This window comes from Ceratotherium simum, chromosome 39 (genome assembly GCF_057802395.1).
Source record: "Ceratotherium simum simum isolate JZ-2026a chromosome 39, ASM5780239v1, whole genome shotgun sequence".
In the NCBI taxonomy this organism is placed as follows: domain Eukaryota; kingdom Metazoa; phylum Chordata; class Mammalia; order Perissodactyla; family Rhinocerotidae; genus Ceratotherium; species Ceratotherium simum.
The window spans coordinates 4,911,356-4,931,143 of NC_141938.1; the positions used below are offsets into that span (position 1 = coordinate 4,911,356).

Consider the following 19,788-nt stretch of genomic DNA (forward strand, 5'->3'; position numbering starts at 1 on the left):
AGATGCTAGGTTGGTGGAGGAGGTCACCCCTCTCTCAGACACTTTGATTCCCTGGGTAGTTCCTTGGTATTGACTGAATGTACAGCACTGGGGAGTGCATAGACTTTAAGGACAGTACACATTTGTACATGAAGGAGCTCAGTGAAGAGTTGCTGGTCTTCATCCCTTCATTGGAATGTCCCTGGTGAAGAACCAAACCCAAGTGTCACTAGAGCTAACCAAACATCACACAGTCTTCTTACTACTGGCCTAAAACTGGCTCAACTGCGTATGTTCACAAACTCTTGGATGATTGTCTAAGAGATGCCCTTTGTGGTAAAGGAACTCTAGGAATCTCTTGACTCAGAGATAGCCAAAATAGAAATCAAAGTAACACTTGTCTGTACATTACTAGGTCTACAATACAAGGACTCAACAGGATGCTCATTATTCACCTTGGAGTTCTGACACTACTGAGTGTAACTGTACACTTCTCAGATTGTATAGTGGGCTGTTCTCCAGAAAGGCATTTGATGGAAGTTTCACCTCCCTTATGGGTCTCAGGCTCATAGAGCACCATACTGGCTTATTGGAATCTGTCGAATGAGATGTCCTGTTTCAGTCATCAGGGGTGAATTGTAATGAGTCTGTCTTCATCATGTTTTTGAAAGACTTCAGTGTTTTTAGAGCAGTTTTTGGTTTACAGAAAAATTGATCAGAATTGACAGTTCCCACATAAACCTTCCCTCTCCATCTATGTAGTTTCCATTCTTTTTCACATTTTGTAGTAATGTGGTAGATTTTTTACAATTTGCAAACCCATATTGATACATTACGGTGCACAGTGTACATTAGCATTAACTCTTTGTATTATATAATGTTTGGGTTTGGCAAATGTCTAATGACATGTATCCATCTTTTCTGTATCATAGAGAGTTGTTTCACTTCCCTAAAAGTCCTGTGTGCTCCACCTATTGATTAATTCCCCCCTCCAACCCTCAAATCTTTCACAACCAAAGATCTCTTTAGTAGCTCATACTTTTGTCTTTTCCAAAATGTCATATACTTGGAATCATACATTACGTAGCCTTGTCACATTGGCTTTTTTCCCTTAGCAATTTACCTTTAAGGTTCCTCCATATGTTTCATGGCTAGATACCTCATTCCTTTTATCACTGAACAGTATGTCCTTGTACGGATACCCCACTGTTTGTTTTTGTCTTTTGACTCTTGAAGGACATCTTGCTTAAAACTCTTAACTCTTGCCAATTATGAATAAAGTGCCTATAAACATTCGTGTGTAGTTTTGTGTGAACATAAGGTTTCAATTCATTTGGAAAAATACCAAGGAGTGTGATTGCTGGATCTCACTCTATGTAGTAACGGTGTATTTTGTTTAAAGAAAGTTCCTGTCTTCCATTGTAGGCATACCAAATTTCATTTCCACCAGCAATGAATGAGGATTACCTGTAGCTTTGCTTCTTCACCAATATTAGTGTTCTGAGTGTTTTGAGTTTTATCCATTTAATAAGTTTTTAATGATACCTCATTGTTTTATTTACAATTTCCCAATGATATTTGATGTGGAGCCTGTTTTCATATTGCTTATTTCCCATCTGTATATCTTCTTCAGTGAGCTGTCTGTTCAGATCTTTTGCCCATTTTTTAATTTAGTGGTTTGTCTTCTGACTGTTGAATTTTAAGTGTTTCTTGGATATTTCTGATACCACTCATTTATCAGACAAGATTTTCTCTTACTCTGTAACTTATGTTTTTATTCTCTTAATACTGTCTTCCTCAGAGCAGAAGTTTTTCATTTTAAGTAAATTTTTTTTTCTTTTGTGAACTTCACATTTTGATTTTGTATGTAAACACTCAACTGCAAACCAATGGTCATCTAGATTTTCTCCTCCGTTATCTTCTAGGAATTTAGTCCTTTGTCATTTTACATGTAGATCTGTGATGTGTTTTGACTTAATTTTTGTGAATGGTGTAAGGCCTGTGTCTACATTTGTTTTGTCTTGGTGTGTGTTTGCATGTGGATATTCATTATTTCTACCACTATTTGTTTAAAAGACTTTATTTTTCAATTTAATTGCCTTTCCTTCTTTGTTAAAGATCACTTGAGTATATTTGTGTGTGTCTATATATAAAGCAGTTGACTCATGCATCTTCAACCTTGCTACACTCTCCTGTTAATTCCAGGAGTTATTTCTGTTGTGAATTCTTTCAGAGGTTTCACAGAGACAATCATGTCATGTGGAACAAATGTTATAAATTTTGCTGCAGCATTCATAAAGATGTCCTTAAGATATGGAAGTTCCCCTCTATTACTGGTTGATTATCATAAATGGATGTTGTATTTTATTTATTTATAAATTTATCTATAAATTATTTATTAAATTCTTATTTATTTTCATTTCCTGCTCCTTTCTTTTTGGTAGTAGTAATTTCTGTCTTTACTGTTTTCTTTATTATCTTGACTAGAAGTTTACTGTTTTCTTTATTATCTTGACTAGAAGTTTATCAATTTTATTAGTCTTGTCAAAGAACCAGGCTTTTTTGTTTTAATATTCCCCATTGATTTCCACAATGACATTGATTTCTCTTCTGACTTTTATTATTTCTTTTATTGTGCTTACCTTGGGTTTAATTTGCTCTTCTTTTTATTGTTTTCTAAGGTAGATGCTTACGTTATTGATTATAGATCTTTGGTTTTTCCAGTGTATTTGTTCGATGGCATAAATTTCACTCTAGGCACTGCTTTTGTTGCATCCAAGAACCTTTTGTATGTTGTGGTTTTATTTCCTTTAGTTCAAAATAATTTTTAGTTCTATTGAGACTTTTTCTTTGATCTGATGTATTATTTAGAAATGTGTTGTTTAATCTCCACATATTTTGGGGTTTTCCAAATATCATGCTGTTCTTGACTTCTAGATGAATGCCTGTAAGTCTGAGAGCATACTTGGTGTAATTTCTGTTCTTTCAAATTTGTTAAGGTGTGCTTTATGTCCCAGAATGTGGTTTGTCCAGGTGAATGTTCCGTGTGAACATGAGAAGAATGTATATTCTGCTGTTGTGTATGAAGTATTCCATAGACTACAATGAAATCTAGTTGTTTCATGGTGCTGTTCAGTTCACCTCTGTCCTTTCTCATCTCCTGCCTACTGGAATTTATAATTCATGATAACAGGATGTTGAGTTATACAGGTGTGGTACTGGATTCATCTGTTTCTCTCGGCATTGTATCAGTTCTAGCCTCCTGTATTTTGTCCCTCTGTTGTTATGCAGGTACAGGTGAAGGATTGCTGTGCCTTCTTGGAGAATGGACCTCTTTAGCAGTATCTAATGCCGCTCTCTATCTCTGAATTTTCCTTGGTTTGAAATCTGCATTGTCTGGAGTGGCATAATATCTGACTTTGCCTGCTACTAAAACATTGGGGAATACCCCCAGAAAAGCTGGTTCACAAAGAAATGAAAACCAGTTCTTAAAGGGCCCACACGCAAACTCACCCGTTTCAGAAAGCAACCTAAAATCACCAGAAAGAAAGGTGCACAGTGCTTTGGTGAAAAGAGACTCACCTAATACGCCCCGTGTGCATCTCGGTGAGAGGTGAGACCTCTCCAGGGACTGGGACATTGGCAGCGGCCACTGTTGTGGCCTGGTGTGGGTGTGCTGACACAGATGCCATTGGAGTTCTCCCTGAGGCCTGCTAGCCCAGGGTCTGCCCCACCCGCTAGAGCACTGATTTAATCCAGTTCAGCCAGGGCAGGCAGCCCACCCTAGAGACTGGCCCCACCCAACAACAAGCCCTCAGGCAACTTGTGGGCTTGCATTGTGACTGGATTCTCTGCAGCCTGGCAAATGAGCCCACTTCAGTGGGGCAGGGCATGCACAAGGAGTGGGTGGAGAGTGTGGGGCGGTGGTGGAGTGTGTGGGGCTCCCGCCGTGGAGAGACTGGGTCCACTTCGTGAGGTCGGGGCGCACACCTGGGGCAGGACTGTGTTAACTATGTGTGTGGACCTGTGGGCGGCAGGGCTTGTCAGCTGCAGAAGACTTGTGCTTCTCAAAGACCCACATAGGGGGTTTACTCCACCTTCCAAAGCCTGAAACAATTGGGTGCTCCCGTGCCTGAGGCCAGCCCCACCCAGCTGCAATCCTCAGAGAGCTGACAAGAGACCTAAAGGCTGGAGGCTTATAGCAATTGTAAGGCCCTGAGCCTAACAACCTGCCACACTGGGGGCCTACTCACTTAAAAGAAATACTGCAACACAAATGTGGTATTAGAACTTGCAGCCAACTGTGCTGGGGCTCCCCACACCTGATAAAGAGACTAAAGGGCCCACAACAACTACAAGCAGCTGAGCATTACAACAGCTGGCTAGGAACATAACTTGGCCAACCTGGGCACCTACAGGGAGAGCAAACAGGCCACAACAGAAGGACACACGTAGCCCACATAGGGGTCACCCCTGGAACATTGAGAACTGAGGGAAGCACACGGCAGGCCTCCTAAGCCATCGCTTACATAAGGTCACCTATCCAAGAGCAGGAGACGTAGCTGACCTACCTAATACATAGTCACAAGCACAGGGAAAGAGGCAAAATGAGGAGGCAAAGGAATACATTCCAAGTAAGGGAACAGGACAAAACTCCAGAAAAGGAACTAAGTGAAACAGAAATGAGCAACCTACCTGACAGAGAGTTCAAACTAAGAGCGTTAAGGATGCTCACTGATGTGGGGAGAAGAATAGATGAACTCAGTGAGAATGTCAACAAAGAAATGGAAGATATAAAAAAGAACCAATCAGGGCCGGCCCCGTGGCTTAGCGGTTAAGTGCGTGCACTCCGCTGCTGGTGACCCGGGTTCAGATCCCAGGCGAGCACCTACGCACCGCTTCTCCGGCCATGCTGAGGCCGCATCTCACATACAGCAACTAGAAGGATGTGCAGCTATGACATACAACTATCTACTGGGGCTTTGGGGGAAAAAAATAAATAAATCAAAATCAAAAAAAAAAAAGAACCAATCAGAAATGAAGGATACAATACTGGAAATGAAAAATTCACTAGAGGGACTCAAAAGCAGAGTAGAGGATACAGAAGAACAGATCTGTGAGCTGGATGAAAGACTAGAAGAAATTACCCAAGCTGAACAGGTAAAAGAGAAAAGAATTAAAAAGAGTGAGGACAGTCTAAGGGACCTCTGGGACAACATCAAGCACGCTAACATCCGTGTTATAGGTGTCCCGGAAGGAGAAGAGCAAGACAAAGGGGCAGAGAATCTATTTCAAGAAATAATAGCTGAAAACTTCCCTAACCTAAGGAAGGAAACAGACATCCAGGTACAGGAATCACAGAGAGCCCCAAACAAGATAAACCCAAAGAGGCCCACACCAAGACACATCATAATCAAAATGTCCAGAATTAAAGATAAAGAGAGAATCCTAAAAGCTGCAAGATAAAGTCAAGTTACATACAAAGGAAACCCCATAAGGCTATCAGCTGACTTCTCAGCAGAAACCTTACAGGCTAGAAGAGAATAGCATGATATATTTAAGTGCTAAAAGGAAAAAACTTACAGCCAAGAATACTCTACCCAGCAAGGTTATCATTCAAAATGGAAGGAGAGATCAAAAATTTCCCAGACAAGCAAAAATTAAAGGAGTTTGTCACCATGAAACCAGTGCTACAAGAAATGTTAAACGGACTGATTTAAGGGGAAAAGAGAAGACCACAAATAGGAAAAATTATCTATTTCCATGATAAGAGGGTAATGGATACAAATGCACAAAAATGAGGTTAGATATGATATCAAAAACATAAAATGAGGGAGGAGGGGAGTTAAAGAGTAGAGCTTTCAGACAGAGGTCAAACTAAAGAGACAATCGATTCTGTATAGAAGAAGAAAGGAACAGAGAAGGACTACTAAAACACTGAGAAAAACAAAAGTTAAAAAATGGCAGTAAGTACATACTTATCAATAGCTACTTTAAATGTCAATGGACTAAAAGCTCCAATTAAAAGGCATAAGTTGGCTGATTGGATAAACAAACAAGAACCATATATATGCTGCATACAAGAGACACACTTCAGACCTAAAGACACTCACAAAGTGAAAGTGAAGGGATGGAAAAAGATACTCCATGCAAATGGCAATGAAAAGAAAACTGGGGTAGCAGTACTCATATCAGACAAAATAGACTTTAAAACAAAAACTGTAAAAAGAGACAAAGAAGGGCATTACATAATGATCAAGGGAACAATCCAACAAGAGGATATAACACTTGTAAATATCTATGCACCCAATGTAGGTGCACCTAAATATATAAAGCAATTATTAACAGACATAAAAAGAGAAATAGACAGTAACACAATAATAGTTGGGGACTTTAACACTCCACTTACACCAAGTGATAGATCATCCAAACAGAAGATCAATAAGGAAACATTGGCCTTAAATGATACACTAGAACAGATGGACCTAGTAGATATATACAGAGCATTCCATTCAAAAACCGAAGAATACACGTTCTTTTCAAATGCACATGGAACATTCTCCAGGATTGATCACATATTAGGCCACAAAACAAGTCTCCATAAATTTAAGAAGATTGAAATAATACCAAGCATCTTTTCTGATCACAACGGTATGAAACTAGAAATCAACTATAGGAAGAAAATCAGGGCCGGCCCTGTGGCTTGGTGGTTAAGTGCGCGCGCTGCGATGCTGGTGGTCCGGGTTCGGATCCCGGGTGCGCATCGAGGCACCACTTCTCCGTTCATCCTGAGCCCGAGTCCCGCATACAGCAACTAGAAGGATGTGCAGCTACGACATACAACTATCCACTGGGGCTTTGGGGGAAAAAATAAAATAAATAAAATCTTTAAAAAAAAAAAAAAAAAGAAAATCAGAAAAGCCACAAATACGCGGAGATTAAACAAAATGCTACTGAACAACGACTGGGTCAACGAAGAAATCAAAGAAGAAATCAAAAAATACCTGGAGACAAATGAAAATGAAAATACGACATGCCAGAATTTATGGGATACAGCAAAAGCGGTTCTAAGAGGGAAGTTTATAGCAATACAGGCCTATCTCAACAAACAAGAAAAATCTCAAATAAACAATCTAACAATGCACCTAAAGGAACTGGGAAAATAAGAACAAACCAAGCCCAAAATCAGTAGAAGAAGAGAAATAATAAAAACCAGAGCAGAAATCAATAGAAACCAAAAAATCAATAGAAAAAATTAATAAAACCAAGATCTGGTTCTTTGAAAAGATAAATAAAATTGACAAAACTTTAGCTAGACTCACCAAGAAAAAAAGAGAGAAGGCTCAAATAAGTAAAATCAGAAATGAAAGAGAAGAAATTACAACCGACACCTCAGAAATACAGAAATTATAAGAGAATACTATGAAAAGCTATATGCCAACCAATTGGACAATCTGGAAGAAATGGATAAATTCTTAGAATCATACAACCTTCCAAAACTGGATCAAGAAGAAGTAGAGAATTTGAATAGACCAATCACCAGTAAGGAGCTCAAAACAGTAATCAAAAACCTCCCCCAAAATAAAAGTCCAGGACCAGACGGCTTCCCTGGTGAATTCTACCAAACATTCAAAGAAGACTTAATACCTATCCTTCTCAAACTCTTCCAAAAAATGGAGGAGGGGAGGAAGCTCCCTAACTCATTCTATGAAGCCGACATTACCCTGATACCAAAACCAGACAAGGACAGCACAAAAAAAGAAAACTACAGGCCAATATCACTGATGAACATCAATGCTAAAATCCTCAACAAAATACTAGCAAATCGCATACGACAATACGTTAAAAAGATTATACACCATGATCAAGTGGGATTTATTCCAGGTATGCAGGGATGGTTTAACATTCGCAAATCAATCAACATGATACACCACATTAATAAAATGAAGAATAAAAATCGCATGATCATCTCAATAGATGCAGAGAAAGCATTTGACAAGATACAGCATCCATTTATGATAAAATCTCTGAGTAAAATGGGTATAGAAGGAAAGTACCTCAACATAATAAAGGCCATATATGAGAAACCCACAGCTAATATCATCCTCAATTGTGAAAAACTGAAAGCTATCCCTCTAAGAACAGAAACCAGACAAGGATGCCCACTGTCACCACTCCTATTTAACATAGTACTGGAAGTTCTAGCCAGAGTAATCAGGCAAGAAAAAGAAATAAAAGGGATCCAAACTGGAAAGGAAGAAGTGAAACTCTCACTATTTGCAAATGACATGATTTTATATATAGAAAACCCTAAAGAATCCACCAGAAAACTTTTAGAAGTAATAAACGAATATGGTAAAGTTGCAGGATACAAAATCAACATACAAAAATCAGTTGCATTTCTGTACACTAACAACGAAGTAGCAGAAGGAGAAATTAAGAATACCATCCCATTTACAATTGCAACAAAAAGAATAAAATACCTAGGAATAAACTTAACCAAAGAGGTGAAACATCTGTACACGGAAAACTATAAAACATTGCTGAAAGAAATTGAAGAAGACACAAAGAAATGGAAAGATATTCCGTGCTCTTGGATTGGAAGAATTAACATAGTTAAGATATCCATACTTCCTAAAGCAATCTATAGATTCAATATAATCCCTATCAAAGTTCCAACAACATTTTTCACAAAAATAGAACAAAGAATCCTAAAATTTACATGGAACAACAAAAGACCCTGAATAGCTAAAGGAATCCTGAGAAAAAAGAACAAAGCTGGAGGTATCACACTCCCTGATTTCAAAATATACTACAAAGCTATAGTAACCAAAACAGCATGGTACTGGCACAAAAACAGACACACAGATCAATGGAATAGAATCAAAAGCCCAGAAATAAACCCACACATCTATGGACTGCTAATCTTCCACAAAGGAGCCAAGAACATACAATGGAGAAAAGAAAGTCTCTTTGACAAATGGTGTTGGGAAAACTGGATAGCCACATGCAAAAAAATGAAAGTAGACCCTTACCTTACACCATACACAAAAATTAACTCAAACTGGATTAAAGACTTGAATGTAAGACCTGAAACTATGAAACTTCTAGAAGAAAACATAGGCAGTACACTCTTCGACATCGGTCTTAGAACATATTTTCAAGCACCATGTCTGACCGGGCAAGAGAAACAATAGAAAAAATAAACAAATGGGACTACATCAAACAAAAAACCTTCTGCACAGCAAAGAAAACCATCAACAAAACGAAAAGACAACCTAACAATTTGGAGAAGATGTTTGCAAACCATACATCTGATAAGGGGTTAATCTCCAAAATATATAAAGAACTCGTGTGTCTCAACAGCAAAAACACTAACAACCCAATTAAAAAATGGGCAAAAGACCTGAACCGACATTTCTCCAAAGAAGACATGCAGATGGCCAACAGACACATGAAAAGATGTTCAAAATCACTATCAGGGAAATGAAAATCAAAACTACAATGAGATATCACCTCACGCCCATCAGAATGGCTATAATTAACAAGACAGGAAACAACATGTGGTGGAGAGGATGTGGAGAGAAGGGAACTCTCATACACTGCTGGTGGGAGTGCAAACTGGTGCAGCAGCCACTAGGGAAAACAGTATGGAGAGTCCTCAAAAAATTAAGGATAGAACTACCATATGATCCAGCTATTCCACTGCTGGGTATTTATCCAAAGAACTTGAAAACAGCAATGCGTAAAGATACATGCACCCCTGTGTTCATTGCAGCGTTATTCACAATAGCCAAGACTTGGAAGCAACCTAAGTGCCCATCAAGGGATGAATGGATAAAGAAGCTGTGGTATATATACACAATGGAATGCTATTCAGCCATAAGAAACGATGAAATCCAGCCATTTTCTGACAACATGCATGGACACTGAGGGTATTATGCAAAGTGAAATAAGTCAGAGGGAGAAGGTCAAACACCATATGATCTCACTCATTAAGTAGTAGATAATAACAACAACAAACAAACACATAGAGACAGAGATTGGATTGGTGGTTACCAGAGGGGAAGGGGGGAGGGAGGAGAGCGAAAGAGATCATTGATTGTTGAAGAGAACTTATGTAAGCTTGTGGTTTTGCCTTTGTAAACCCCTGCTGCCTCCTTTGTCCACTTCGGAGCACATTTGAGTTTCTACTCAAATCAGTGTCTCCTGAATTGCAATTCCCAGGACCCCAAATAAACCTCTTACTTCTCTTGCACTTCATGACCTTTTTTAATTGACATCACCAGTGTCCTGGGAGCATAACTTACTCTACTGATTAACCCAGTGAAAATTTCTCCTTTTTAGAAATAATTTCTGAGGTCGCTCTTTGATTTTTTGTGTGTGTATGTGAGGAAGATCAGCCCTGAGCTAACATCCATGCTAATCCTCCTCTTTTTGCTGAGGAAGACCGGCTCTGAGCTAACATCTATTGCCAATCCTCCTCCTTTTTTTTCCCCCAAAGCCCCAGTAGATAGTTGTATGTCATAGCTGCACATCCTTCCAGTTGCTGTATGTGGGACGCGGCCTCGGCATGGCCGGAGAAGCAGTGCGTCCGTGTGCGCCCGGGATCCGAACCCAGGCCGCCAGCAGCAGAGCGCGAGCACTTAACCGCTAAGCCACGGGGCCGGCCCCATACTGGGATCTCTGCCTTTGTTTACCTTATCCTCGTCTTCTAAAAATTCCACACCATGAAAATGTGTTCATGACCCAAAAGACATTTTTGATGGGTTACCTTCTGCTTTCTCATAGCCCTTTTGGGGGAAAGATTAACACCCTACCCAAAATGGGGTTGCATGGCAAGACTTATGTCACCACATGCATCATGTGAATAGAAAAATATTCATTACTCAAAGGTACTTTTTAGTGAGAGTAGGGGAAGTGTAGGCTGGTTCAGGTGGTTTGTGCAAAAAAGAATGGGTTGGATCTTTAAGGTGTGTAGATGTAGATGGAGAAGGTTTTCAAGGTTTGACCCTCCTACTAATGACACAAAAAGAAAAGGGTCATATGTCAGCCTTCATAACATTACACCCCTCTCTTTGACTACAGATGTAATTCTGCAGATCACTTGCAAAAGGGAACTTTAAAAACCATAAGTTAAGTTTTTGGTATTAAGAATGGATGAGACATTCATTTCATGACAAAAATTATAATGATAAAAGAGTTAAAAATAAAATTTGCCTGAGGAAAAACCTGAACTTGTATGCACATGATAATACTGACTCATAATGTACGATAATTAAATGAAGAAAACTGCAGTTTTTCTGAAAATCAACAATTATAATGGGATATTTTAACATATCTTCTGAAGAAATAAAAAATAATATTTTTTAGCATGAGAGCTTAGAAAACAGACGATAAAATATTTCTTTGAATGAACTACAGAAATGTTTCACAAAAAAATGCACATACTTTTCATCAAATAAAATCAAACATAATTGAAAACATATTGAGGGATTACATTCAGCTACAAGTAACAGGAAACACCCACAGTCTTCCTGACATGAGGAAGGTGCTTATTCTTATATGGAAGGATTAGGTCAAGGCACAATGAGGCAGGGAAACGAACTCCAATGTTGTTCTTTTTGATGACACCATTGTGGATGTCGCAGTCAATAAGAAATAGTCTCTAACATTATTAACAGCATAAGATATTTCCTATCCAAATTAAATCTTATGCAGATATAATCTAGAGAAGAAGGGAATGAGAATAATCCCAATCATGAAAGTCTGAATTAGTTTCCTGGTCAACACAAGAAGGCTTACAGAAAAATCCAACTATCGTGTCTCTTTGATGTGGAACTTATAAAGACATCAGTGGAAACCTACATCTCTAAGAAAATGGAAATCAAACAGTTGGGTTTTGTTTGAAGATACTCTTGACTGGAAGGGCATGGAATCTGTAAAATGGGCTGGAACATGATTTCCTCTAAGCTCCTATGTATCTGTCTCTCTCCCTGTATGGTGGTTCCAAAATTTGAAAAATGCCTTCTTCACTTCTGACTTCAAAATGTCTTGCAAGTTAGGCTATTGGTGAATTCCAACATGGAGCCATATAGGGGATGGATAATGAAAAATCTAGTTCCTAACATTCCACACAGGGAGGATATCTCCAACTCTAGATTTCTTGTCCTATCTTAGGGCTGTCTTCTTAATTCAAGGTCTATTCACCAAACCTAGTCAGAAGGAAAGACAACAAGCAAAAGTTCAAATACGAAAAAAATAATTCACATGAAACTATACTCTTTGACAAACTTGCCATACAGAAAAAATTATTTCAACTTGTTTAATACTATAGAAAATGGCAAAAAGATCCTATGTCCACCCACACCAAAAAAAAGGAGCTTTCTCAATAAGAAAAGTAGAAGCTATCTAATAGACTAGGGATATCCAGGAATTGTCACATGACCAGTAGGAAAATCTTAACAAATACCAAACTGTCAATTTTCAGTTGCTCCTTAACATAGAACAAATAAAACATTATAAAAATATTAAACCTAACCGTGAATTATGTATACACTTCAATTCACCCATGGATCCAACTGGCTTCTAAATGGAAAGAGAAATATCATTAACTGGTTTAAGGAAAAATCACTACCTATTAATTTTATATATTACTGTTCAAAGATGACTTGAAGAACTACCTCACCTCAATATTCATTTGTGAATGTAATTAGTAGAAATCCACAGTCCAATGATATACTTTAAGAAGGAAGCTTAGTAAAACCCTTTCATATTGAAAGTTTTCTGGAACATTATACATACATTAATTCCCAGCAAGCTTTCTCATGTTACTTACATTGATATTTCTTATTGGTAGGATTTTTCATATTTTAGGATGTGAGCCAATTAAAGTCTTTCCCACATTATTTACATTCAAGAGGTTTTATCCAGTGAGTTCTTGCATGCTTTTGGACAAAACTGGGATGACAGAGGGCTTTCCCACATTCTTCAAATTTATATGGTTTCTCTCCAGTGTGCACTCTCATGTGTCTTCAAAAGAATGTGTGACAAATGAAGGCTTTCCCACATTCATGACATTCATAGGGTTTGTCTCCAGTATTAGTTCTTTTGTGTACTTGGAAATAACTAGAACAAGTGAAGGCTTTACCACATATTTTACATTCACAGGGTTTCTCTTCAGTGTGAGTTCTTTCATGTATTTGGAAACCTAGATGAGATCTGAATGATTTACCACATTGTTTACATTCATAGGGTTTCTCTCCTGAGTCCTTTCTTGTCTCTGTAAAGAACTATAATATCCATAGGCTTTCCCACGTTCCTTACATTCATAAGGTTTCTCCCTAGTATGAGTGCTTCCATGGTTTTGAAGAGAATTGGAAGAACTGAAGGCTTTACAGCATTTTTTATATTTATAGAGTTTCTCTGCTGTGTGAGTCCTTTCATATTTTTTAAAATAATAATAATATATAATGGCTTTTCAACATTGTTTACATTGATAGGGTTTCTCTTCAGATTGAGCTCTTTCATGTATTTGAAGTGAACTGGAACAAGTAAAGCCTTTCCTACATTCCTTACCTGTATAAGGAGCATTTCCAGTGTGCATTATCATGTGTCGTCAAAGGGTTTGAGCCACATGAAGGCTTTCCCAGGTTCCTTACATTTATAGGTTTTCTTTTATGATTTCCTTCATGTTTTTCACAAAATTGGAGATAACAGAAGGCTTTCCTATATACCTTGCATTTATATGGCTTCTTTGCATATTTTTGAAACTCATATGGTTTGTGTCCAGTGTGACATCTGATGTGCCTGTAAAGGGATGAATGACGCATGAAGCCTTTTCCACATGTACTGCATTCATGTGGTTTAACCCCAGTAATTTTCTTGTTCAGACAGATTTGGAGTAAGGCTGATATTTTCTTCATATTGACTACTTCTTTACTTTCACAGATTCTCTCTGGCATATGACTTCTATAAAAACTGAGAAGCACATTATTGATGATTTCTTTATTAATAATTTTATATTTATTATATTTATTACAATTTATAGGAAAAGTGTAGGTTTTCTGCCTTGTCTGAATTCTCTGAAGTTGGAACATACTGAATGCTCTGCAAGAGGACTTCACCCTTGCTATTATCCAAACAGTGATATTCATATAAAGGTTCACTGTTTCCTAGTGAACTATTTTGCAAACATCGAGAGTCTATGTCACATTTAAAAAAGAATTTATGGTGAAAATTTTCTACGAACAAATACGTTTTAAGCAGGGGTTATTTATTCTGTTTGGTGCTTTTCAAAAGTTTATAATATACAAGGATTCTCACAGGAGATGCTATTTTCTATTGTGAGTGTGACTCACCTTAGTTTTTTCCCCTGGTTTTTGTACTGATATTTAATGCCCTGATCATCCCTTTTTTCATAAAATGCAGACCCAAAAAAAGATTCCAAAGTATTAGAAATTATAGAAAAATAATTAGATTCTAGGTCCGTGATGAGCTGTGACCATGCCAAGTTTATTTACCAGCATCCTCCCTTTCCACATTCCACATCTAGGAACAATATTAATAAGAAAGAAACACTTGTTCTCTAATTGACCAAGTGAAGAAAACTTGTCATCCTTACCTATTGAGGCCAGGTTCCTGAAGGTTTCCCACATCACATCTCCATAATGTTTCTCCTGTGAAGAATCCAGTAAAGCCCACTCCAGGGTCAAGTTAACAACCAAATCCTCAATGGCCACTGAGTCCTAAAAAATCCCAAATATGTGTAGAGTAGGATGCATGAAACTGACAGCACTAGACATCTCTGCTCCATTTATAGAAAGGTTGTGATGATTCTGTCATCTCCAAGCATTTATTCTATGACTTGATTATCAGAAACTTACTCTCTGTCCACACTTACTTTCTCATAAATTTAACACCATCATTAAAGCGTGAAAATTATTTACATATTTTTACTGTGATCACATTACATCTTATTTTTCTCTAATGTCAGGGTCCAGAGCATGTTGGGAAATGACAGAAATGCTCTACAAATTAAAAAAAAAAGTCATTGTAAGACCATCAATACTTCGTGACAAAAATTATTTCATCTTCTTCTTCATTACCCACCATTTACAACACTCCATGAGGCAGTGGGTCAAATCTGCATGAGATTTTAATAAATAAAAACATAGTGAAGAACTGGAATAATTTTCTTCTATTCCCATCACCAAAGATGAAAGTCCATGAGGCCTTTGGAAATCAAGCTTCCAGCAAAGGCAGCTGACCATATCATCCTAAAGTACTCCAGGCCATTACAAGTATCAAAAGCCACTGGCTGAATGTAAATATTTTTGTTAAGAAGCATTGCTTTAAACATGTGAAGTATTTACCATAGACTCAGTTCTTCCTTTCTGTCTCTATATGATTTGTTGGGGCTAGAAAATTATTTGGAACTTAGAGCTCACACCTGAGGAAGAAAGCATGACAACTTAAGACTAAAAAATCACTATACTCATGTGCTTCAAGACTGCTTCCAGCCAGGGCCAGCCTGGTGGTGCAAGCAGTTAAGTATGCGCGCTCCACCGCGGCGGCCCGGGGTTCGCTGGTTCGGATCCCGGGCGCGCACTGACGCACTGCTTGGCAAGCTATGCTGTGGTGGCGTCCCATATAAAGTGGAGGAAGATGGGCATGTATGTTAGCCCAGGGCCAGTCTTCCTCAGGAAAAAAAAAAAACAGGGAGGATTGGCAGATGTTAGCATAGTGCTGATCTCCTCACAAAAAAAAAAATAAATAAATAAAGACTGCTTCCAGCCAAATTTTAGAACACACAGTGAGATAACAATGTGCCATAAGAGCTCTTTGTGGTCAAAACCTAACAGTGTATCTTGGGACTTGCTGCCATTGAGGAACAGGTTAAGAGCTGCAGATCTCAAGGGAGTTCATTGAAGTCCACAATGGTTTAATGGTCAATTTGGCCTTGATTACAGAATACCTATAGGATTCAAAAGTATTTCCTCCAAAAGAATATAAAATCTCCATTCTCCAACTTCAACAGGAAGTTTTTCCTGACCAGCAACTCTAGATGATGCCCTGCCAACTTCTGATCCAGCACTCAAGGAACTTAGAAGCTGTCATCCTTGGTCTCACGTGAAGAAAATGAACAAACTTGAAAGAAACAACTCTTCTTAGGTGTATGAGAGCCTTGAGGTCATAGGGCAAACCAGTGTCTCCAAAATTTGGAAAGAGAAAAGAAACACAGCATTTTGAAATACGCCCCAAATATTCTGTTCTTAACAAGGTCTGTACTCAAAAAAATCTATTTCACCAGAGGCTAATGCATAGACAAAAAGAACAAAAAAGATAGCACAATATCCATGAAGCCTAGAACAACCTTCTTTGATAGAAGGTTTAAAATCCACATAATGGGAATACCTAAAGGAAAAGAAAGATAGAAAGAAACAGAAGTAGGTAATAGTCACTGAAATTTTCTAAAATTTATAACAGACAACAACTATAGATCTAGGAAGCTAGAAAATACCAAACATAAAAACACTAAAAATGCAAACCCAAGTACATCATATTCAAATTAGACAAAAATAAAAGACAAAACGAATATATTGAAAGAAGTCAGAGGGGAAAACAGACCTCAGGTATAGAAAAACCAAGATTATGGGCCGGCCAGGTGGCATAGTGGTTAAGTGCGTGCACTCTTCTTTGGCGGCCCGGGGTTCGCAAGTTCAGGTCCCGAGCGCGGAATGACGCACCACTTGTCAAGCCATGCTCTGGCCGCGTCTCATATAAAGTAGAGGAAGATGGGCACGGATGTTGGCCCAGGGCCAATCTTCCTCAGCAACAAGAGGAGGCTTGGCATCGGATGTTAGCTCAGAGCTAATCTTCCTCACCAAAAAAAAAAAAAAAGAAAAAGAAGAAAAAAACAAAGATTAGAATTAAATAGGACTTCTTTTCAGAAACCATGGAATCAAGAATAAAATATTTAAAGTTTTGAAATTAAAGAACTACTCACCTAGAATATGTCAAGCAAAATTATCCTTCAAAAGTAAAGGAGAAATAATAACTTTCTGAGACAAAAATGGAGAAAATTTGTCTCTAGTACATCTACTGTAAATAGAATGTTCAAAAATTAATCGGAAAGAATGTAAATAATAAAAGTTTAGTATTAGAAAAGGAATAAATGAAGGTAAAATATCTTATCATAATATGACACAAAAAATATTAGCAACAATGTATTTGGCAATTAAAAGCTTAGGAATAATTGAAATAAACAATGATGTCAGAAAGGTAGTGGCCTCCTGTTTATGAAATAATTAAAAAAAATGTAACCAAGGTGTCAGGACCTCATACTATGTGTAGGGCAATGGCCCATCCACTGTTTGCGAGCCCCTTTATTCAATATATGTGTGTCCTGTATGTCAAATGAATGTCCAGAAAGGAGAATGTAGTTAATGTAACATCACACCTGGGCCCCTGGTGCAAGGTAGATGCAGTTCAGGTTTTGCCCACAGACACTGTGTACGGTGGCAATGGTGTTGAGGTTCCTTGAGGGTAAACAGATACAGGCATTCCTCAGAGATATTGTGGGTTGTGTTCCAGACCATCACAATACAGGAAATATTGCAAAAAAGCAAGTCACACAAATTTTTTCGTTTCCCAGTGTAAATAAAAGTTATGTTTAGGGGCTAGAGTGTCAGGAAAGACTAAAGACTAGATTATAAGAAGAGAAAATAGAAGTCAGTTTCAAAGACCTGTATTGCAGGGACTTCCTCCGTTCGTAAGATGAGTCTGAAGTAGCGAGCAGCTTGATTCTCACAGGATCTCTGAATCGTGTGCAGTTGCTTGGACGAGTGGGTCAGGACCCTGTCATGGGACAGGCGGAAGGAAAAAACCCAGTGACAGTATTTTCTCCAGCAACAAATGAGATGTGGCGATCAGGGGAAAGTGAAGCTCACCAAATGGGTGATGTCAGTCAAAGGACAATATGGCCGAGAATTTCAGTATTCCAGCCAGGCCTCGGAGATGTGGCATATGTGAGAAAGGGGTCTCAGACTGATGTGGAGGGAAAGGAGACTGTGGAGAACACAAGGATAAAAATAATGTGAGGTGACAAGCAACAACAATCAGAGGTGATAACATTCTATTTCTGAGAGACCAGACAGAAGAGAAGGCATGGAGTGGACGATTCTTCTTTGGCCTTTGTTTAGTACAGTCTCGTATACAAATCATGTATAGTCTTTATAGTTTCTAAGGACAAGAATTAAAATATTCTTTTATATATAAAGAAGTTATGTTTACACTATCCTGTAGTCTATTATGTGTGCAATAACATTATCTGTAGAAAACAATGCACATTCCTTAATTAAAAAATGCATTATTACTAAAAAATGCTAACCACCATCTGAGCCTTCAGTAAGTCATAATCATTTTGCTATGGAGGGTCTTGTACAAAATGAAATGTCTGCAAAGCACAATGTCGTATTGCAGGAAGTGCAATACGACAAGGTCACCTGTAAAGGTGTGTCATGTCCCTTCAGAGGGGAAGGCCAACTGCAGCTGAGAGGCCGTGGACACAGCACTGAACAGAACAGACTGAGCCGAATCTGTGAGAGCAGAATGTTTACCAGGTGCTGACTGGGTGGAGTCAGTAATTTCCATAATGTTGGGGACAGGGTATAGGGCTCTATTTGCTGTGACCACAGCCTCCAGGTTGCAGTAATCCACTGTGAGGTGTCATTCGTTCTTTCCAGACTTAAGAACAGGCCAAGTTCAGCTGTTCAAAGTAGAAACACTGGGGCTAATCACTTCTTCCCAAATAGGTTTCTTAGAACAGTTTTCAATCCTTGAAGGCTCTGTTTAATCTCCACTGGGCCATATTAACTAATGGAACTAAGGGGTGAAGACCAAGGAGTCCCGTTTTGGGAAGCCAATTTGGAAGGAGTGAAGACTTAATTTAACTGAATTTTAATTTATGAATTATTGACTCAGAGCTTTCCTGCTCGCTATGGGATATTTTAGGACAAAGGGTCCTGACTGTGGGGCATTGCAAAGAGTTCTGATGGTTAAGGTGAAGAATACCAATCTGGCCTCTGCATTATATTCGGGAATTTCCCTAAGATTGTGAGGTCCCTTGCTTAAATTTACTGAGATCCCAGCCAGGTGTAACTGTAATTTGAGACCTAGAACTGAGTAATTGCATGAAGAGTCGTGAATCATGGCCTTACAGGAGATAGTAAGATGAATTCAAAATATATGTTTTAGAGGCTCGGAAGTCAAAGAGCTCCCTTTTATCTTTGTTGTTGTGTAAATTCTTTTAGCATATTTTGGATTTCCAATTGGGTCAAATTGTGGACCTCTTCTTCAGTACCTTTTTCCTCTTGTTCCCTCTCTGCTATCCTTCCCTGTTTTGTATTTCAGGTCACTGGACATACTTTGCAGGATGGGGTGTCCTCTCTATCCTGGTATTTATACATTTTTCTTCCAGAGCACCTCACATCACTGTCATCAGAGTTAGGAGCCTCCATCATAACAACTAGTTGCTTTATAGAGTTCAAGGACTCCAGTCTTCAATCTGGTTTGACTAATCCCTTGGCTGTGCCACACAGGTGCCATGGCTGTTGTCCCCTATAATCCCAAAGGTCATGGTCTTTGTTGCAGGAGAGGCAGGGGCAGCAGCAGCAGAGGTCCTTAAGGGTCCTGGGGAGCCCTCTGCCATCAGGATTGAGGACTCCACCCATGATCTACCAGCTGCCTTTCCCTGTCTCTTTTCTTCCTCAATTTCTCTCTGAAATAACTGCTCTTTAAGGAGTGACT

General features: G+C 38.6%; 1 protein-coding gene and 2 pseudogenes across 1 annotated transcript in view; 1 reads left to right on the plus strand and 2 right to left on the minus strand.

Annotated features, from left to right (window-relative positions):
* LOC147912121 (uncharacterized) overlaps window positions 1–19,788 on the minus strand; it is a 39,493-nt gene that overhangs the window by 14,967 nt on the left and 4,738 nt on the right. The window contains exon 3 of the mRNA XM_087425275.1: window positions 14,603–14,726. Within this exon, the coding sequence (XP_087281401.1) occupies window positions 14,603–14,726 (124 nt within the window). The remainder of the gene's footprint in view (window positions 1–14,602; window positions 14,727–19,788) is intronic.
* Window positions 12,192–13,682, minus strand: LOC147912122 (uncharacterized; annotated as a pseudogene).
* Window positions 17,206–18,226, plus strand: LOC106800221 (single-stranded DNA-binding protein, mitochondrial pseudogene; annotated as a pseudogene).